Below are 23,546 nucleotides of genomic sequence, written 5' to 3'. Positions count from 1 at the left end.
CACTGTCCAGATGCAGATGTGGAGTCTTAAATCTCAGAATGTTGTCAGTTCTCAGACTCTGCAAAGTTGGACTTCGTGCTTTTGTCAGGGCATTGGGCATCACCTCTTCTGGGTGTCCTTTACATTGACTGTCCTTTGAGGGGCCCTCCTTCCTGAACACCACAAATTTCTGTCTAGCTAGACTTCCTCATATCATTGGTGATTCGTCATAGCCACATAAAACCATATAGCTGTTGAAGGAGTTCAGGATATGCCACCCCAAAATATGCCACTTGTTGGATCACATACATATACATATGATATAATCATATCACATGATATATGTACATGATCAATACATATATATGATATAGTCACATATATATGCTTATGATCCTACAAGTGGCAATATTAGATATATATACTTTTTTATTTTTATATAATGTTATATGTATGTATCTACCTGCTCACAATTTGCCACCCCTAAATTTCTAAATCACTTTTTCTTTGTCTTGGCACTTTTCTAAAAAGATATCTTTCTTTGTTAAGAGGCTACATAAGCCCACGTTCTAACCACCCCTTGAGCTATTCCCATCTGAGTTCTTCAGTGTGAGTAGGTGCTGCATACAACAATGAACTTCAGTTATTTTTTCATGTTAGTCTGTCTTCTGTCAGAGGTCCCAGACAATGAACAAACCTAAGACAGGTAGAGGAAAATGTTTTTTGTTGTTGTTTTTTTCTCCTCTACATTTTTAAATATAAAATAAGAGACTGAAGAAAATTGCGTGCAGAAATGTATTTATCCTTTACAAGTTGGTGTCACATAATATCATATCAATGCTTTGAAGATAAATTTTGCTCTTCAGGGTGAAGGGGAAAAAATCTCTCTTGATTTACCCTTACTTTTCCCAAGTGAAAAGTTTGAAAATTGACCTATAAAAATAACATGACCATTAAGATAATGTTTCACTGCAACTGCCATTTTTCATGTAAAAAACAATTACTTAAAATAGAAATTCAATCTCTATCAATTTTAGATGCTTAAATGCTGCTTATTTAATCTATCAATGAGAAAAGGCAATTAGATGAAATGTTCTATGTTAGTAAAACAATGGAGGTTTTTAAGTCATCTCAATTATTTGCATTTAGATTTAGCTTATAGCTTAGTGCATCTTAGAGGATTAATATGTACATAAAATAAAGAAATATAGTGCCATTCTGTTATTCACACTCCATGCTCCATGTCCTTTTACCATTCATTAAATCAAGCATATATAAATGTAACAAATGTTGTACTTATGACTTCATTACATACTCTGAAATATACAAATATTTCTGCCATATTTTATTATATTATGAACCCCAAAATGTTTCTTCTGTGGTAACAACAAGAATAAGACTAGTAGTTATGACATTTATGTTAATAAATTTTGTGAAATGTTACACATTTTTTGACAAAATACTAAGAAGTTATGTACAATTCCTGGTAAATATATGTGTGTCTCTTTCTATCATAAATGATCATGGAAAACAAGAAATTTTAACAAGAATTTTCAGGAAGACAGGAAAGAAGATCCCAAAATACAAAATTAAGAAGCAATCAACATCACATTTTGAACATAATTTTTCTATCAACAAAGATTGTGAAGTGATCAGAAAAACAGTCACTATCTTCTGATTTTATCAATTCCCTTAGTTATTTGATGAAATAGAGGTATTGTCTTCATTACCAAATCCTGAGTGCCTGGTATTAAATCCTGTGTGCTGCATACAATACACAGTATTAAAATTGATTTTTAAAAAGTTAATTCATTAATTCATTATGTTGCTACTCTTTATTCTTTTATTTTGGTGATTTAGTGCAATATAAGATGAAGCCAACTTTTTCAAAATGCTTCACCAATTTAAAAAACGTTGAGTTGGTTTCATCCGTTACTTGCCAAAACCTTATATTTATATTCATTTCAAATGAATTAAAGAAAAACAGCTACAATTAATTAAGACAAGCAAATAGCAGCAAAGGTGGGCTTGCAGTTGTTCTAGCAGTGAATGAAAAAGCCTGTCTGTTCTGTTCATACTTTATTTCTCTATGGTTCTATTTCCATTGCCTTTTTTTTTTTTTTTTTTTTTTTGAGATGGGGTGTGACGTTGGAGTTTAGCTGGGTGAACACTGTTCACTGCAGCCTCGACTTCCCAGGCTCAAGTGATCCTCCCACCCTGGCTTCCAAATAGCTGACTACAGGCCTGCCCCACCACACCCAGCTATAAAAGTAAATCTTTATACAGTAACAAATGATTACTTGTGTCACCTTAGTGGATGAGCTAAATTCCTGCTGTAAGATGTATATACAAGATGCTCATTTTTATTTTAAGATACTCAAATAAAAAAGGAAATTATAAAGCTGGGGTCTGTGGTCTGTTGTTATAAAGAAATAACTGTTAGGAGGGCTTTAGAATTAAAACACATAAAGACTCAACTCTCATAAACATTATCTCTTCCTTTGTAAAAAGAATGGGAACTACTCTTCTAACTTACTATACTTTCACTATTTAATCAAAAGTATTTCTAATGGCCGAGTGCAGCGGCTCATACCTATAACTAATCCCAGCACTTTGGGAAGCCAAGGTGGATGGATCACTTGAGGTCAGGAGTTGGAGACCAGCCTGGCCAACATGGTGAAAACCCATCTTTACCAAAAATACAAAAATTAGCCAGGTGTGGTGGTGTAGGCCTGTAATCCCAGCTACTTGGAGGCTGAGGCACAAGAATCACTGCAACTGGGGGAGGCAGAAGCTGCAGTGAGCAGAGATTGTGTCACTGCACTCCAGCCTGGGTGGCAGAGCGAGACTCTGTCTCAAAAAAAAAAAAAAGTATTTCTAAGCTTTTGCCATTGAGACTAGCCTAATTCCATCTTCTAAATGATTAGGTATCTTGATAATAAAGTACAAGAGGGCAAATAAAATGCTCTCTAACATATATTTGGGGAAATGAGAGGAACTAGTGATTAGAACATAGATGTTAACATGATTAAAATCAATTAACAAATGCATTTATTCAGTCAGGCAGTCAATCCCTCATTATGAGCTCCTATTTTACACTAGACATTAAACTAGGTATAGAGACTTCAAAGATTACAATATCTAGTTCTTGCTTCAAAAGAGCTAACAGTCTATTGAAAAAGTGATATAAAAACAAACTAAAGCACTAGAGCTAACTTTCAACATGGAGTTATACATAAAGTGCATAAATAAAGGACCACCACATATAAAATCTCTGGAGGACTCAGTGCACATTCAATATAAAAGGTAACAGAAAACCTGAAAATTAGAGTATGAGTAGGAATATGCCAAACATTAAAAAAAGGTAGGTGGTTTAAACAACGGAAGTATCCTCTGCTGGAATAGGTGATACATGATGAGTAACGACACATCAAAGGTGAGATGAGAGAGTGGCTTGGTGGAACAGGGAGTAAGCAAATATGAGGCTGGACAAGTTGGAAAGAGCCAGATCATAGAAGGCTTTTTAGGCTTGGCAAATGAGCTCAAATTACACCTGGTAAATGATGAGGAGCCATGAGCAAAGTTCTGAAAAAAATCATACTAGAAAGAAGGTGAATGTAGGAGGGAGATGTTAGGAGTAGGACTTCAGTGAGGGGACTATTAGGAAAGCCAGGGGAACGATCATAACTAAGATAAAGTTCTGGGTTGAAAAGATGAATGTAGTTAAGAAAAATATTGATACAGTAAAATTGACAGTGCTTAATGATTTTTGAGGTGAAAGGAAAGGGAGATAGCAGTCGGTGTCCAGGGTTTAAACTTCTAAAACAGTAATATTCCTATAGAAACCCAAATGATATAGTCAACCAATATGATTATTATTGATTTGTGTAATACATTTATATTATCAAGGAAATATGTGGTTTTATCTATCAGCACAAGAAAAAAGTATTGATAATTATTAAGCTACTGAATGGATTACAGGTACATCGGTATTAATATGCATATATATATATATATTGGAACCACCGGGAAGGATTTCTGGGACACAGCTAGACTGTTTAAAATGTACCCTGAGGTGTTTGTATCTGATTTGTCTTGACCTGAAATTGCTGTAAACTCAATAAATCAATAATAAGTATCACCATTATCAGGCTCTGATTGGCACTGGTTTTCATCCTATAGTAAATGTGCTATATAAAGGCAGACAATGTCTGGGTAGAGGACTGGGGAAGATGTTATCTGATTTTGCAGTAAAGAACAGTAGTAACACTCATTGAAAGGTATTTGCACACCTCCAGGAGCATGAAAAGATGGGAACACAATACAGAATGCATAGTATAGAAAGAGTTTTACAATAAGGGGTTTATGTCTGGGAAGTTCAGAGCACTAAATGGATGGCATTTTGGGGGAATGGAGAAAAGTGGGATATCACATGTTAAAAGAAAACCCTCATGTGTAAAGGAAGAGTGTTGAGCTTTATTTCTTCCTCCTTTACTAGATCAGGCTTGGAAGTACTGTGTGAGTTGGTTTCTTGGTTGGGTTTATACCAAGTGAAACTAAAAATTTTACTGAGTTACTAACATTAACATCTTTAATATGATGACCCTAGACTGTAGAGAAAGAAACTACAATGGCAAGCGAAGTGGTTTTGTATTCAGTAGTCATTTAACTGATAAACAGTTATCTCAAACACGAATTAAAATCCTAACTCAACTAGAAAAACTCTTATGAATCCAATTTACTGTTTCCTTTTATAGCTCAAACATGAAGAAAGGATGTCAAAGTCTGAGCACTATGATCTTACACAATGGGAAATGATTATGATACTGATAATAATAGGTCTTGCTCCAAGCACTAGAGACTTTGCTGATAATCCCATTTCTTTATGGGACCATAGGGGATAAAAAGAACAAGAGATACATAAACACTGAGATCTCATGAATTGACTGAAGGGAATGTTGCCAATGCCACAATGCCAGGCTATAATTCTTTTTTCTTTTTTTTCGAACTAGAATCCTCTTAATTTACTGACTATATTCATGGTGGAAACAGCCTACTAATTTCTTTTCCTAAACATGTAATGACTTGTGAAAATGCTTACAATACAATTTTAAATGGAAAAGAAAAAGAATACTTATGTAAGACATAAATATGCCCCCATTTTAATAAAGAACTCAACTGGTTTTATTTTAATCATATGCTATTTTATAATTAAGAATTAATGTTATATAATAAAACTATTTTATGTATATATATTTTTAATTTTGGTATAATGTTATATGATGAAAAGATTTTTAAATATATTAATTTTCCAAAAGGGAAATTGTAAAAACAAAATCAGTCTGCATCTATTTTGAAAGAAACCCTTATTTTAATGACAAACTTCATATCTACTTTATATTTAAGAACTATACCAAAGGGAAAAGTATTGCATGGAAAATTCTTCTAAATAACTCAGAATCCATGGTTTATATACAATGCCCAGGATTTTTAATAGACACATTTTTCATCAGTCCATTTTTATTTTAAAATTTTTACCCTTCCAAGAAATCACCTGCCAGTTCAACAGGGAAAAACAGAAGAGGAATAGACTCGTGCCAAAAAGAGAGAACTTAATCTGTAATTCTCCTAATATCCTGTCTCTTTTTCCATATTGTAGAGGTTAATTCTCTCCAAGAGCTTCTACCTTGGAAATTAATACATCATTCTTTGTACTTATCTGTCTTTCAATAGTTTACATAAGTTACCACAAATTAGGGACTACTTCATTTCAGGAGATGATGTGTAAAGTCACAGAGGGACTCACATAGCTATACAGAGAGTACCAAAGTAAAACTGAATATTTTTTATGATTCTGATACATAAAGGGGCACGCTAGTCCTTGGACTTATTTATCTGTGGAAGTCAATATATAAAGGTGTAAAATTGTTCTGATACCTACTGATTTACTTTTCCTAAAACCATTTAATAATGGTATTGAAAATAAGATATTCATCCTGAAATCAAAGAATTGTAAAGAAAGCTATTATAATATATAAATATCTTTATATAATATATAGAAATATTCACATGATCATAACAACAATTTAAAGGATAGTACACATTATAATATTAAAAAATCGCATTGTCTTAAGTTTCAAAAGTTTGATTCACCATCTTTAAACTGGTAATAAAATATAACATTTATAATTTTTTCTAGTTTGTATTTTATCTTAAATCTGGCTCCACTTTGAAGGAAAATATTTTCATTCTTAAGTTATTTAGGTATTTTCCTCTCAATAAAAATTCTCAAACATATCATAAGTTAAAACTAAACTACTAGAACTGGTCAACTATCTCTATATGCAACCAAGTAAAATTTCCCTATAGTGTTTCTTTTAAAACAAATTCATACGGATATATTTTCAAATTCTAGTAGGCGATTTCTCTCACAAACAAAAAACAAATGTATTTTTTGTTCCATCAGAAAGTTGATGCCTTTAGGCTAACCATTTCTTCTTCACAGTCTCTATGAAGGCACTCAATTTGTATTACAAAACCTTCTAAGGATAAAAAAATCAAATTTTCCTTTTATCCCTACAGTATCAAAAACATGCTTTGAAGCCATTGGAGTAATTAATGGAAAAATTACAATCATAATAGAAAAAGCTTTTCTACATACATGTAAGGATAGAGGATGTTTTTGTTTATAAATTCTCCATTTAGACTAATACTCATTAAAAGCAGGTGGTAATTACCTATGAAATGTAAATATCACCCCACTGCTAAGCTATTTCCTTAATTATAGTGATACTTTAGTCTGTAGATAAATGATTTAGTAAGAAAACATCAGGCATTTATAATTTTTAAAAATAACATGATACATACCTATCAGGTCTGACAAGGTAGACACCAGCCACATTTGGCTACTACAGAGCAAATATGACTGAAATGTGACTACTCTGAATTAATATGTATGATGTCAAATACATACCATCTTTCAAAGACTTAGTATAAAAAATATAAAATGTCTCAGTCATAATTTTTATATTGATTACTTATTAAAAATAATTATTTTTACATAGTAGCTTAAATTAAACACACTAATAACACTGATTTTTACCTATCTTTTGGAGGACACGGGATAAGAAAACTTAATATTATGTACACCTTGCCATTGATTTTTACTGTACGCATTGGTATGAACAACTAAGTTATATAAGAATATACCCTTCTTTTATAGTTTATGCAATAGTGCTGCTTCTGGGTTTAAACTGGGACTTGAAAATGACAAATGTGATTATTGATTAGTCTTCAGCCTTAAAGAGTGAGTAAGCTCATGGGAGAATTTTGTGTGCTTTGTGTGACATAAGTCATTTATGTAACACCAGATATCAGAAATCATCATGTTGAAGAGTATTCGTATATTGATAGGTAAGATCAGAAGGATACTATCAGATTAATGTCTTCTTTTCAGTCTCTCATTTCTCCCATGTAGGGCACTAATTAACTTTACAGAAATTCCTATGTTGTAGTACCCTGGTGATAGTTGTAATGCCTTTTGAGATACTTGGATGGAATCATAAGTTTTTCATATAAAATTGATTTTTAAAAATTGATAATAAAATTATTTGCATTGTAGCACTGATATTTTGCTTTTAATGTCAAACAATTAAACTGAAGTTTATATGTATGCATATAAACCCAGAAGTTAATATGTATGCAATACTATTTAGAAACACACAAACTGATCTTTAAGTGGGTATTCATACCGTCATAAATCCATCCAGCAAACCTGAATCGGGTTTCGGAGGTGCCTGCAATCGTTCCATCGACCACTTTTCAATGATGGAGGAGACTTGGGTATTTTCTGTATTTAATATTCTGAACCCTGTCATATTAACACCACTGTATCGGTAGGGCTCAACATCAAGAGCAAAGAGGTCCTAAAAGACAAATGTTATTGTGTTGTTATTATCGACAGAGTATCTTCACAGGCATGTACTACTGAAATAGTCACTTATTTTTGTTTTTTTTAGGTCACTTAACACCTTTGTGTCAAGTGACGTTAAACATCACAAATCACCAAGATTCAAATAAACTGTCCTCATGCTTTGGCATTGCAGAGATACATGCTCTGTATGTAAAAATCTATGTATATTTTTTATTCTAAATCCACCAGTGAAACAATGGGATCTTCTATAACTCACATCTAAGATTTGCAATAGCTTTCTTCTCTCTGTTAAGGATAGCTTGCCTTATTTTATGTATTAATATTTTGCTTTAATTTTTTCTATGCCCTGCTTCCTCGCCTGGTTATTGCTGTTTTGAATTTTTTTTTGTCAGTGTTTCTTTGTTTGATTGTTGTCTTTAGAAAGCAAGTCACAAAATATGGCTTCTAACTAATGAAAACTATATGAAAAGTGTGGAAAAAATGCTAAGAAGACTAGCCTTTTTGGTTGCAGAAACAATACAGTTCCTTCATCTCATGTCTCACACCTAGAAACTTCACTATAAGTTTCCAATAAACGCTTTATGCCTGTTTGTGTTTATGCCTTTTCTAGTCTGTATATAGTGAACGTTCTTGCTCTGCCCTTTAGTTTTCCCAGGAGATATGAGGCCAAAGCTATCATGAAAATGGATGCCACCGTGAAAACATCCAGCATGTGGAGTTTTGCCCTCTTTCTAGTTGGCATAGCTAATCCTCAGAACGTATGGACAATATTGAGAATCAAGGCAAGATTAATGCCATTGGTTCTGTGAACAGCTTGCCTTAGACTCATACAGCTACACAGGCTAGATAATAAGAATACAATTCAGTGGAAAGCAGCTGGCATTGGCCTGAGCTCTAGTCTTTGCTATGAAAAACATAGGAATCTTTAGGTTTTTATTTTTTAATGTTTACAATCTAGCCAAGGAGATAGGATATATTCAAGAGGTGAATAAATAAAGCATGGCAATATATGCCAAGTGGTAAAAGAGTAGAAATCATAAATGCAAAAGAAGTCAGAAGCAAGACAAGTTATTTTCAATTTGTATGGTCAAGAAAAACTTCACAGAGCAGATGGGATCTTAGCTGTGATGAGGCTCAGAACATGCTACCCCCAAATATGGTACTTGGCTATAGGAAATTGAGAAGACACAGAAGCAGGAAGGTCACTCTGTGACCTTATCCCACCTTTCTCCCCTGAAGTGGACCATAAAAGAATTACCTACCCCCACAGAAAGGAGGTCATAGGACTCTCATTCCAGAGGGATCCAGCCCTATACCTGGAGGTCAAGAAGAATCTGAATAATTTGGCCTTGCTAAGTTTTCTGGATTTATTGCCATTAGATCATAACCTCCCTTTGTCCAATAATTTTCCTACATAACTATCTACTCTTTATCAAACCAAAACCAAAACAAAAACAAAAAAGCCAGATTTTCCCATTTCTTTGAGTCTTCATTTCTGATGGCTTTTGTGTCACATAAAATTTATATTAAATACATTTTTATGTGTTTCTCTTGTTAACCTGTCTTTTGTTACAGAGATCTCAGCCTTGAACCTCATGATGTGTGAGGAAAAGAAATCTTTTCTCCCCTACAGCTGCCATTAAAGAAAGACTGGGCTAATGATTGACAAAAAGAGAATTCAAAGTGTGAGTGGAGACACAAAAATTAGAAGATATAAAACCTATTCAGGAGACTGATCCACATCAGTTCAGCTATAAATGAGAATTCCTAAAGGAGAATAGTAGCAAAAGGAAATGGGAAAGTTTGATTAGGATCAAAGTATAAAAGGCCTTCAAATGTAGGCCTATGAGTTCTATATATCCTAAACTAGTTGTTTCATTTATTTTCCTTATTGAGAGATACTTTTGATTTCCCCAAAATCTTACGCTTATGCTGAGTTGTAACAGCACTGAAATATAATTTGCTGATGAGGGAATGCTCTCACTTCCTCTCCACCCCCATCACTAAGTTTCTTACAAGCTGCAAAAAGTTGTCTGCCAGGAAATAATATAGAGATATGCCAGAGCCAGCTTTGCTATTTTTAAGTAAAATACATCCTACTGCATGAATAATCTCCTTTAGAGGTAAGAGTTGTCATCACAGGAAGCTATTGCAATCAATTAAATTTTAATAATCTGATCTGGCAGCTTCAAGACTTCTAGAAGCAAGGAGACTAACTGGAAGAATTTCAAGTTAATGGAGAAAACATGGTTAGACTGGTTGTTGTGGGAATGGAGAAGATAGATGCTAGAGACACTACGAAGGAAAAATCAGTAAAATTTTGTTGGTGATACAGGAGTCAACAAAAGTTGAAATTTTTAAGATAATCAGAAGAGACATCAATTCAGAGGACACTAAAGTTTAAATATTTTGAAATTATCTAATGGCACAACAATTAAAAGTGTTTACAGTATACAGTAATTCATAAATATTACATAGAACATTTAGACCTCATTCGAACAAAGATGATAACTGAGGCTCTAAATACTAACAAGTTCTGAAGAAAATAATTGGAGAGAAAATAAGATTGGATGAAGTCCAAACTTGGAGATGCTCTCATATTTGGGACATGTGGAAGAAAGAATTAGTAAAGAGACAGCTGTTTTACAGAGAAAGAAAGGTCAGGATAATGTATTGATAACGAAATGGAGCTAACAGTAAGTTTGATAGAGGTTAAAGTCAGATTTTCATATATAATAAGGGAAAATTGTGTGGTGAGTATGTGAAAACAAAATATAAAGGTAACATTCAATTTGCTGATGGCAAATTAAAGCATATTGACTTTTAAAAAAACCTAACTAAACATAGGCAAAAGCAGAATCGAAAATTTAATCTACTGAAAGGACAGCTTCAATACATCTGATTTTCAAAAAGTGAATAGAGCTGAGATAACATAAGAATTTGTGCTTTTGTTTTGTTTTGTTTTGTTTTTAGATGGAGTCTAGCTCTGTCGCCCAGGCTGGAGTGCAGTGGCACAACCTTGGCTCACTGCAACCTCCACCTCCCAGGTCCAAGCAATTCTCCTGTCTTAGCCTCCTGAGTAGCTGTGACTACAGGCACCCACCCCCATGCCCGGCTAATTTTTGTATTTTTAGTAGAGATGGGGTTTCACCATATTGGTCATGCTGGTCTCGAATGCCTGACCTCAGATCCTTCTGCCTCGGCCTACCAAAGTGCTGGGATTACAGGCGTGAGCTACTGCGCCCGGCTGAATTTGTGCTTTTCTAAAGCACTGATTTCTCAGGAAACTAATTTCAAGATCCATTATGTTCTGAAAGTTCTCTAAAGCAACATAAAAAGAAGACATGTAATATTTTGAATTGATATCTGAAATAATATTATTTCAAAATCATCAGCTTCTATTAAGAGTTATCCTCTCTGATAATAATTTTGGTGGGGTCTTATCAAATTAAAATATAACTACAAAGGAATCAGTCATAATACTTCTTACTAAAAATCCTATTTTTCAGCCGGGCGCGGTGGCTCACGCTTGTAATCCCAGCACTTTGGGAGGCCGAGGCGGGCGGATCACGAGGTCAGGAGATCGAGACCACGGTGAAACCCCGTCTCTACTAAAAATACACACACAAAAAATTAGCCGGGCGTGGTGGCGGGTGCCTGTGGTCCCAGCTACAGGGAGAGGCTGAGGCAGGAGAAAGGCGTGAACCCAAGAGGCGGAGCTTGCAGTGAGCCGAGATCGCGCCACTGCACTCCAGCCTGGCAGCAGAGCGAGACTCCATCTCAAACAAACAAACAAACAAAAACAACAACAACAACAACAACAACAACAAAAAAGAAACCCTATTTTTCATCTGAAAAAGTCATAATAATAAAATTCAGAACATTTTGTTTTAATAAAGTACTTACCAGAGTGGTAAAGATGTAATGATAGTATTCTGTCATCATTCCCATAGCTAATGCCTAAGGAAAAAAAAAATACTGAAGGTACATATTATAGGAAAGACAGTATGTCAGTAATTCAAGTGAGAACAAAACATAGTAGGATGTGATAAAGAATCAACCTACAATATTTATGTTACATACAATTGGATTAAACTAAATCTTTTCCCAGTAGTTAAAGATTAGTGGTTACTGAAGGAATTTCTGAAGCAATTCTCTAGATAGAAAAGCTATTAGTTGAGTGTTTGCAATTGTAAAGCTATGGCTTAACACATTAAATAAGGCATTAAATTTGACACAAAACCTGAAATTAGCACATCTTAATTTGTTACATTCGTAATGTCTTCACTACAAATACCCTAATGAGGAACACCATTTTATTTTAATGAACAATATTACTGAATTAGGAAAAAAGTGCTGCAAAACACAATGCCAACAGGCATTTATTTTAGCTCTTTAGAGACATTTCCATAGCATTAATGAAGGAAATGTAAATTACCACTCTTATTTAAAAAGCACATATAATTAAAGAAATGTTTTTGTTGTTATTAATAAACTAGTCACAAATTACTGTGTTTTATTTCACTCTTCTACAGTCGTCATCAATTTTAGACTGTCAATCTCAAAAACAAGGACTTTTGGGTTAGAACTTTCAGTTATAACAAGTGTCCATGTCATATAAGAGAATGCTTTTGAAATAATTGCTTATCAATGAACAGCAGTTGGCAAGGACAATTAAAAAACAATGCATTTTTAGTTGAATGAAGAGTTCTTAGTAGGAAATAATTATTCTCAGGTATATCTAATAGCCTTCCACAAGCCACTAGCTACAAAAACTCATTTATGAAGTAGCTGCCTCAGCTACATTCTGCGTGTAGAAATTAATGAGTTAAAAAAATAGAAGGAATAATATCTAGTATTTGATAGCACAACAGGTTGACTATAGTCAATAATAATTTAATTGTATATTTTAAAATAACTAAAAGAGTACAAATGGATTGTTCATAACATAAAGGATAAATGCTGTCTGGGTGCAGTATCTCACACCTGCAATCCCTGGACTTCGGGAAACCAAGGCAGGAGGACTGGTTGAGCCCAAGAGCAGCCTCGGTAACATAACAAGACCCCATCTCTACAAAAAAAAAAAAATAGCCAGGCATGGTGGCACACGCCTTTAGTCCCAGCTACTCAAGAGGCTGAGGTTGGGAGGATCATGTGAGCTCCCAAAGCCAAGGCTGCAGTGACAGAGCAATACCCCATTTCAAAACAAACAAACAAACAAACAAAACACAGGGATAAATACTTGAGGTGATGGATATCCCATTTACCCTGATGTAATTATTACATGTTGTATGCCTGTATCAAAATATCCCATATACCTCATAAATATGTACACCTACTATGTACCCACAACAATTAAAAATAAAAAATAAAAATAAGAAAAGCATCATGCTCATAAATCGGCATTAACCAGTTAGGTAGGATAGAATTTGTAGTTCTGCAACATGAATTCTTTAAGAAGGAATAGATATTTGTGAAAAATTTGGAATGTATCAAATATATTTAAAAAGGGAGAAACATTGGTTAATGAAAGGTGGCATCAAAGAATTGAGCACAGGAAATTTAGGTATCAAATTACCAAATAATATTTCTTGAGTGGGTAATAATTATATAAACCAATAATATTCAGATTAAAATTTCATCTCAAGCAAAATAAGACAGAATTTCCCTTATTAAATACAAATTTACAAGATTATATTTGTAGAAGGCATTCATTGCTCCTGATGAATATGTTCAGATGGCTCCCTATCTCTAGTACCATTCAATGACAGCTCAATATTATGCTTGGCTTTTTTTTTTACTTTATCAACTCCATAGGTATAGAACTAGAGATAAAGGTAATTAAAAGAAATAATAATTCAGATGTATAACTAAAAATAATACTTATATAATGCTTAAAATGTGTCAGATACTATTCTAAGCACATTACATATTTAAGCCTCATAAAAACCCTAGAAGTCAGTCCTACTATTATGTTCATTTTATAGGTGAGGAAACTAGGACATGAAAAGAATGAATAAACTGTCCAACAAAGTGAGACAGTGAGTAAACATGGACTCCAGGTCTCTAATGTGGAGTTTGGAATCTATGTCATTTTCTAAAGTGGTATATTTCATATTCCCACAGATGTAGAACAATTTTTGACTACAAGCATTCTAAAATTTTTGCCTGTTCCTTCCTTGAAAATTTGAAAACACGGACGTCTCAGGCAAGTGCATCAAATTCTGCTTTGGTGCAGGGGAAGGAGTTGAGATGGTGGAGAAAAAGATGATTTGTTCTGACATATATATTTCCAATGGCTACAGGTTTTTTCTTCATCACCTTGAGAAGAAATCTATGAGGGTAATTGGAGTCTGTTTCTGGCTTTCATTGACCTTGTCTCAGCTTTTGATTTTGAAAACAAGGATCAGTTATGTGCTGTGATATATGATGTAGAAAACGCTGGAAGGCCAGGCGCGATGGCTCATGCCTGTAATCCCAGCACTTTGGGAGGCCAAGGCAGGTGGATCACGAGGTCAGGATTTCAAGACCAGCCTGGCCAAGATGGTGAAAGCCCATCTCTACTAAAAATACAAAAAAATTAGCTGGGCGTGGTGGTGGCTGCCTGTAATCCCAGCTATTCAGGAGGCTGAGGCCGAGAATTGCTTGAACCCAGAAGGTAGAGGTTGCAGTGAGCTGAGATTGCACCATTGCACTCTAGCCTGGGCGACAGAGCCAGACTCCATCAAACAAACAAACAAACAAACAAACAAACAAAACTGGAGGTAGAAATAGTAGTTATTTTTGATTAAGTACCTACATTGTAACCTTACTCAAAAAGAATGAACAACAGGAATACTCTCTTAAAAGATTAGTTAATAATTTCCAGTAGAATTTTTTTTAAAATAACTTGCTCTGGACCTGCTTTTAATTATAACATGTCTTACTGCTACTTTCGAGTGAATTGTATGCACACTTCAAACACATTATAGAGAATAAAATCAGTATCTTTTTATGCACAAATAATATAATAATTGCCTCAACATAAAAGCGGTTGTGATAGCATCTCTCCTAAAAGAAATACTACAGATTACATTTTCTAAAATCAAAATATTATTAGAAATCCCAACATTAAGCTGGTGTAGTGTTAACAACGCTATATGACGAATTAACACATGCAGTTATCTAGGCAGATAATCTGCAACCAGTTTATTTTTCAGGTAAGATCCAGAAATTATATTGCTCAAGGTCAACAATAGGAGGGGGGCCTATACACATTTCTTCAATTTTTACTTTATTTTACTTCTCACTGCTGTAGGATTTTATTAGCATTTTCTTTTACATTTTTTCCAGGCTAAAAGTTTTTATTTCACACTGTCTGATCTGAACTTTGAAGTTCCTGATTACTATTTTTTCCCTGTGATAGAATGTCTTTGTGAGGTTTTACTTCAGAGGATCTTGGCTCTGCCCTAGGGTATTTTCTTTGATAAATCTGGATGGAGATAGAATCATCTGCTATGGAGGCATGCGTGCCAATTAGTGTACTCAACTTGCCTCAGAGGAAATCTACTCAACTGCAAGCTCCACTCACTTTTAAAGCTTTCTAGCAGGAAAACTTCAAATTCACTGTTGTTCAATAATTAGTAAAAGCTCAATCAGTTTAAATAAATAAATTAAATAAATTACAGAAACAAACACACAAGAGTAAACTGATTAAGGCCATTTCTTTTTCTAGATAGTCCTAATATTCATTCTTGGATGAAACCAGACTAGCTGAAAGCTCATCTATTTTTGCTCTTCAACTCCTATACCATGTCTTAGGAGTTCCAACATCAGTGAATGTTCAGGAATCTCAGAAAAAATTCACAAATCACAAAATAAGACCCTATTAAATGCACTGCTGAATTTCCTAGAAGCTATTCACTTTCTTCTTGGTTACTAGAATAACTGGAAAATTCAAATGTGAGACAAAGTTAAAAATAACACCACCATATTTTGGTCTTCCGGTATAGGACCTCAGAGGATGCATACTGTTTAATAATGTCACTCTGGATTCATCTTAACTTTCATATTCTCATTTTACCTATTTTCTAATTTTTCATCTACTGACCTTGTTAAAATTACATTTTTCTGTTATATGTATTTAAATATTCTATTATTTCTGTTTTCATTTTGCAAACAAAGCACGTTTGCAAAGAACACATAAGAAAACAAGTATAAAATAATAAATATATCTAATAGAAGGCAGAAAGAAATTCAATTTTTAAAGGTGACAGGCTTCTCACCTTCCAGATAGCAAAATAGTGAGAGTTAGTTCTTTAGAGAAAAGACAACTGATCATTTACATACTTACTAGAAGCCTAGAGAAAGCAGCCAAAGCTCTGTCACTGGAATAGCTTAGTGCTACTCACTCCAGGAGTAAATGAAAGGTCTCCTTTCCAAGCCTGTGTATTCTAACCATGATCAGGAATTGTTTGGGAATTATGTGAAATAAATCTTGACTCTAGACTTCAGTAGTTATGTTAGTGCATTGTTTTATTCGTTGCCAAAAAAAAAAAAAAAAAAAACCCTCATATGCTTCATTATCCAAAAGATAAAACTATAGCAATTTTTCAAATCAAATTATTTTACTGTGAAAATCAACATTTATATTGGAATATGGGATAAACATCTGCTTAATAAATTAACCATGCTATAACAGGCATTTACTATTGGCAGTTATATTTAACGGGATATAATTTGACATCTGAATCTGAATAACTCTCCAGTAGAAATATTTTATCCTATACATGAGAGGTTTCTAAATGACTGACTAGTTCCAAGCTACCAAGGTGTCAACTCAGTGTGCATAAAAGAGTTTAAGAAACAAAATCCAAAAATTTGTGTTCAAATCCAGGCTCTACTACATAGTAAATGTATGGCCTTGTTCTGGCCATTTAACTCCCAACTTCAGTTCCTTCATCTGTAAGATATGGACTGATAGTAATTTCTCTTTTCCAGTTTGCTGTTAGGTCTGAATAATGCTGACATAATACTAAAAGATTTCACAGCTACAAATTGTTTTGTTTGATTGATTTAGAAGGTTTTGTTTGTTTGGTTGGTTGGTTGGTTGGTTTTTGTCAGGCAATGCTTTATTCTGCAATGAATACTTGTTAGCATCATTAGGTTGGATATCAATCCCTCTGCTATGTTCTTGCTACTTGACATTGGTTAAGTTACTTATTCATTTCGGGACTCAGTTTGTCTGTAAAGTAGAGATAGTCCCTACTTCTTTTTGTTGTAGTGATGATGAAATAAGATCAAATATGTAAAGTCTCTTACAGTAGATATCAGGTAAATGGTAAATCTATTACATCTTTTTCCTACTGGTTGATTGTAATGAGTGAGCTGCTCAATTGGTTGACTCTTAGTTCCCTCCCTCATTTCAAAACAAAAAGAAATAACTATCTCATTAATCAACTATCTCATTAACCAACAGCATTGCAGTCATTTGAAAATAACTTCAAAACTTCAAACAACCCGTTTTGAAGATCATCAATGTTTACATTACTTTTCTTTTAAGACAATTAATTAAAAGCAATTGTCAGACTTTCTATCATAAAATTACATCAAGGTTATTATAATTGATTGCATAACAATAACATTTTGATTTAAAAGCAGATCATATTGTAAGTGCAAGTTTATGAAGAAAACAAGAATTGAAGTAATTTAAAGGTTACCTGTTTTAAAATGCCTGCTGCCATTTCATGGCTACAATCAAAGATTACGTGAAACTCCTTGCCTCTTTTCATTTCTTTTAGTAAGGGTTTTGCATCTTTTGTATCAGCAGGTAACTGACGAATTTTGAGTCGAAGATTGTACCTTGATGGAGCTTTGATGAGCTCTTGCAAACGAATGAGACCTTTATTAAAATGGAAAAAAAAAAGAATATTAGAGATAAAAAATAGAGTAGGCCAAAGAATCAGAAAACACTCATTAGAATGCATAATTTTCTTCTTATTTCATTTTAATTTTTGTGGTTACATAGGTTTGTATATTATAAATTACATGAGATAGTTTGATACGGCCAAGAATGCATAATTTTCTTGACCATGTATAAGTGTATTTAATGGTGCAACTTGAAATTCCTATTTCAGAACAATTCCATATCCTCTGTTATTTTTGTTAAAATAAACATTTCTCAAATTCTTTAGGGCATTTTTCAAGTTATGAAAGAAACACATGACTAAAAGTTAATATAAATAACTTAAATGTATAAAAAGACATAGAGCAAAATAGTTTCCCTTTATACCCCAGTTCTACTCCCCTGCAGGCTGTCACTATTAAAGGCTTGAAATACTGTTTTTCCGTAACACTTTCTGTGCATTTACACATGTACACACATAGCTTTGTTTCTATTGTATTTTACATTAATAATTGTTTTGCGATAATGCCTTAGAGGGCCTTGTAAGTCAGTGATTATTATTCTAGTTTGCCTTTAATGAACACTATGTTTTATCACACACCTAATTTATGTAACTATTCCCTATTATTAGAAACTTTGGTTACTTCGTTTTCATCTTCAGTAACACATAATGCTCTGGTGAATAACCTGAAAACTCAAGTTGGTGTATATGTAACAGTGAAAGAACTTTCCTTAATAAAATAGATTTTAAATAGCCTGAACCATAATTATTTTAAAAAATAATGCTAACAATTTTTGTATTGTTTTCTAGTTAATAACATTAAATTAAAAGGTAAATATACCTGCACACATTTGTAAAGTAAGCATTCTCCTAGAGAAGTACTTGATAATTAAATTAAAAATATATCACATTAATGAATATATTTCCAATAAGTCATATAACTGTGATGCATTTTAAAATAAGAGACAAATTATTGAATGTATTCATTTATACAATCTTCAAGTAATGAAACACATTAAAGAGCTGACAGAAAAGATCCACTATATAAAAGTGTGAAAAGAAAAATGATCATCCAATTCCATTGCAGCTTGGATCAAATGAAGCAATTTTCTTTCTCCTTCTACTCTTTCTTCTTATCTTTTAAAAGTCTCATCTCTATATTATTATCTATTTCTATTTTCCCTGAAAAGCTACCTTCATCAATACAGTATGACAAACAACGATAAAGCAAAATATTTGTAAATAATCAGAAACTGTCTCTTTCTCCTTCTGTTTCTCGAGTGTGTGTGTGTGTGTGTGTGTGTGCGTGCATGTGCATGCACACGTACTGTCTGTATGTATGTATACATACCTGTTACTTAACTTTTTTGAAAACAGGAATAAATATAAATAAAAATAAATGGAGGGTAGAGGGAAGAGAGGGATGGAGAGGGAATGATCAGTGGGTACAAAGTTACAATTAGAAAGGAAGAATAAATGCTGGTGTCCTGTTGCTTAGAAGGATTACTATAGTTAACAATAAGGTTTTATTTACTTCAAAATAGCTAGAAGATTTTGTCTGTTCTCATCACAAATAAATGATAAATGTTCAAGGTAATGGATATGCTAACTACTCTAATTTCATCAGTACATATATACATATGTCAAAACATTACATTATACCCCATAAGTATGCAAAATTATTATGTATCAATTAACAATAAAAAATGTGAATTCACCAATATACTTGGTATATTTTGTTTTAAAAACACATGGCCCCATAAAATTGCTTCACTGTAAGTTATTTTAGAATTTTACCATGGAATTTTACCATGTAAAATTCTACACATAACAGCTTCTACACATAACAGCTGCAAAAATTACATGGTAAAATAGTATTATCACATTTTGTTTTGCAAATTTAAATATTTACTAATGCTATTTAAATAAATACTACATAAAAATTGATATTAAATGTATCCATTAAACATACTACAATAAGTTCTAGAGAAGTAAGATGTGTTTAATGAGTACAGGTGTTAACATTGAACTGTACAGAAACAAAAAGAGATACTTGAACTTGAACACCTGCTGGAGTTTAATGTTGGGCTATGACATCCTTCCAAACAGATATGTACAGAAAACTATACATTCAGAAAACTATACATTTCTTTGAACATGGGAGTGCTCTGCTACTAAATTAGAGTACATTTTATATGGTAATTCTTTAACTACTTTGTATAAATAAACCAGAGTATTCTTGCTGTAAGTCAGTAGTTCCTACACTTTGAAAGGTGTGGCAGTAATCTGTGGAGCTGCTTACAATCTAAACAACCAATTTAGAATCTTCAGAGGATAGAACTCATGCGTGCATATTTTAACCAATTTTCCCAGATGACCTTCTTGGTCATAAAAGAATGAGGCCAATTTCCAAATATAGGCCTGGTTTCACCTGGTTTTAGGTGTCATACGAGAGTCAGTCTTTGAATCACTTTGGCATAGCAGTCATACAGGATAGTAACTATATTATACTAATAGGACGACAAATTAATTAATTCAAAGCATGATTCTCAACTTCATAAAGGTGAGTCAGAAAACCGTAAATACAACTAACTGCAGAAAAAAGAGAAAAAAATATTCATTTAATCATGCATCTAACAAATGTGTATGACTTATAATCTTCTTACTGTAGGTCCAACATTGTTCTCAACATTGGGTAGAACAATTTTGAGAAATGTCTTTTCATGTCCTTTGCCCATTTTTTAATGGGGTTGTTTATTTTTTCACTGTAGAAAGACAAAATCAGATGAAGTTTCTGTGCATACAATACTAAAAGTATACAGGGGAAAATGATATTAAGCAAGTAACTACAAATGAAGAGTGGCAAATAATATTTTGGTTGGAAAGAACACATCATTGAGGAATCATATAGCAGGATAATCTAACTCAGAGTGGGAGGACTCAGGGGAAATTATTCCAAAGGAGGTGACATCTAAGTTAATACATGAATAAAAAGAGAAAGAGTAGAAGGAATTCATATAAAAGAATAAACAGTTTTTATATACTGTCATGGAAGTGAGGGAGCAGGGCAGAGAATCTTATGAAGCAAAGAAGAATCAGTGACAAGCCCAGCTGTAGATGCAAGCATGGGGCTGCTTCAGAAGTTTTTGTAAAATACTTGAAAGAATTGGGGCTTTAACCTAACAGCTGTGAAAAGTGCCCACTTGGAATCTGTAATTCAAAAGAATTGCTCAGATTATAGAGGACTGATGAGAAGAACTGGGGAAAGAAATAGTTGGCTTTTTAATAAAACCCATTCTGGCTAGGGTGAGATGGTATCTCATTGTGGTTTTGATTTGCATTTCCCTAATGATTAGTGATATTGAGCATTGGTTCATACGTTTGTTGGCCACTATATGTCTTCTTTTGAGAAGTGTCTTTTCATGTCCTTTGCCCATTTTTAAATGAGGTTGTCTATTTTTTGCTTGTGGACTTGAGTTCCTTGTAGATTCTGGAAAGGAGACCTTTGTCAGATGCATAGTGTCCAAATATTTTCCATTCAGAATGACTATTATTAAAACGTCAAAAAGTAACATGCTGGTGAAGTTGTGGAGAAAAGGTGGGAATGTAAATTAGTTCAGCCACTCTGGAAAGCAGTCTGGAGATTTCTTAAAGAACTTAAAATACCATTCAACTCAGCAATCCCATTAATGGGATATACCCAAAGGAATATAAATCATTCTACCATTAAAAAACATGCAAGTGTATGTTCATCACAGCACTATTCATGATAGCAAAGATGTGGAATCAACCTAGATACTAGAAAATGTGGTACATATACACCGTGGAATGCTACACAGCCATAAAAATGAGGCCATGGCCTTTGCAACAACATAGACAGAGCTGGAGTTCATTATTTGAAGTGAACTAATGACTGAAAAACTGCCTATTGGTATTATGCCGATTACTTGGGTGACAAAATCATATGTACACCAAACCCCCACAACACAAAATTTACCCATGTAACAAACCTGCACATGTACACCTGGAAACTAAAATAAAATTTGGAAAAAAAAAATAAAAATAAGGAATAAAATGAAATAGTTAGAAGATAGTAGTGATAATGCAAGAGAGGTAAGATGCATATTCAGGGCAAAATATCAGGCAGAAAAAAAGTGGATGGAATACTGAGATATTTATAAGAAAAGATGATTGAGAGCACTTGGTGAGGAAGAGATCAGAGTCTGGGAAGTTTCTGACTTCTGGTTGGGCATCTGGAGAGAGAGGGTGCTTTCACTGAGTGTGAGATCATGGGAGGATCATACAATTGAGTCAAAATGAAGGGAGTGATCAGCCGTGTCAAGGGTTGCTAACAAACAAATCCGAGTAAGTACTTTTTAAAAAATAGTTATTGAATTTAACAAGATCACTGCTGTTCCAAGCAAGGGTAGTTTCAGTAGGGTTGTGCGGGTTGGTTGTTGTGTCATCAGTGGGAGGGAGGTAAAATACAAACCCCCACTCAAAATCATCTTCATATATTTCCATAAGATAGTTTTAGCATCCATCTTAGCCACATCTAATACCCTTGTAGGAAAGTATCAGCCTCTTTCTAATCGATCATCAGTAGCAGATCCATGAGACACCTTAATTTCCATGTCTTCTAAATGAAAGTTTTATCTAGATCAGCAGCTCTCGAAGTGGCTCCACAGACACCTGTACCCTTCAGAAGGGTCCCTGAGGTCTAGCTATTTTTAAATAACACTAAGTAGTCTTGCTGTTGTTGTTGTTGTTGTTTTTGACATAGTCTCAGACTCTCGCCCAGGCTGGAGTGCAATTGCGCAATCTTGGCTCACTACAATCTCCGCCTCCTGGGTTCAAACAATTCTCCTGCCTCAGCCTCCCGAGTAGCTGGGATTACAGGTGCCCACCATCACGCCCGGCTAATTTTTGTATTTTTAGTAGAGATGGGGTTTCACCCTGTTGGCCAGACTGGTCTCGAATTCCTGACCTCATGATCCACCCTCCTTGGCCTCCCAATGTGCTGGGATTACAGTCATGAGTCACCATGCCCAGCCCTTCTTTGATTTTTTAACTTCCATTCTCTCACACATGTGCAGTGGAGTGTTTCAGATGTTACAGGACATGTGATGTTACAACAGATTGAATGAGGAAGCAGATGTGAAAATCCACCTGCCTCCCATTAAACTAAATAGTAAAGAGACTTATAAGTATATAAAATAATGCTACCTTTCTCACTTTTTTTGTTTTGTTTTGGAACATCTAGGTACTTATCATAAAAATATAATATTTATGTGAAGAGGTAATTAGCTTACTATTGTTATTAAATAACTAATAATGAGTTTAATGTTCCAATTTTTATTGCTAATATGGTATCAAGGAATATAGCACATATTTCAAATGCTTTTAGAGTTATTCAGTAATTATTAAGGATGTAAAGTAGTACTAAAACTAAAATGTCTAAGAATTGCTAATTTAGATTACCCCTAAATTGTTCTTATTTTAAATTTCTATCATTCTCACAAAATTATTTCCATAAATGCAGAACGATCAATTAGTAACCCTAGGTGAATAAAGAAAATAAAAATTGCTTTTGCCTTACTTACTTCACAAGATTTTGTGAGTGTAAAATGTAAATTTGGGGGATTTAGTCTATTATAGCTGGGTGTTGGGTTTGAATCTTAGTTCAAAACTTTACAATCCATGTGGCTTTGTGCAAGGCACTATATTACTCTCAGCTTTGATATATTTTT

The 23,546-nt window shown here is 33.8% G+C and overlaps 1 protein-coding gene across 10 annotated transcripts in view; it reads right to left on the bottom strand.

The window, feature by feature from the left end:
- Positions 1-23,546, bottom strand: part of GRIK2 (glutamate ionotropic receptor kainate type subunit 2) — a 677,547-nt gene that overhangs the window by 372,539 nt on the left and 281,462 nt on the right. For all 10 annotated transcript variants that reach the window (XM_055259892.2, XM_055259897.2, XM_055259905.2 and 7 more), the window contains 3 exons: positions 17,611-17,792; positions 11,819-11,872; positions 7,731-7,904 (listed from right to left, as the gene is read on the bottom strand). In XM_055259892.2, coding sequence (XP_055115867.1) covers positions 7,731-7,904; positions 11,819-11,872; positions 17,611-17,792 — 410 coding nt within the window. The remainder of the gene's footprint in view (positions 1-7,730; positions 7,905-11,818; positions 11,873-17,610; positions 17,793-23,546) is intronic.

The sequence above is a fragment of the Symphalangus syndactylus genome, chromosome 2, assembly GCF_028878055.3.
Source record: "Symphalangus syndactylus isolate Jambi chromosome 2, NHGRI_mSymSyn1-v2.1_pri, whole genome shotgun sequence".
NCBI lineage: Eukaryota > Metazoa > Chordata > Mammalia > Primates > Hylobatidae > Symphalangus > Symphalangus syndactylus.
The sequence above is the reverse complement of the archived record's forward strand: the minus strand, read 5'-3'. Positions and strand labels throughout refer to the sequence as shown.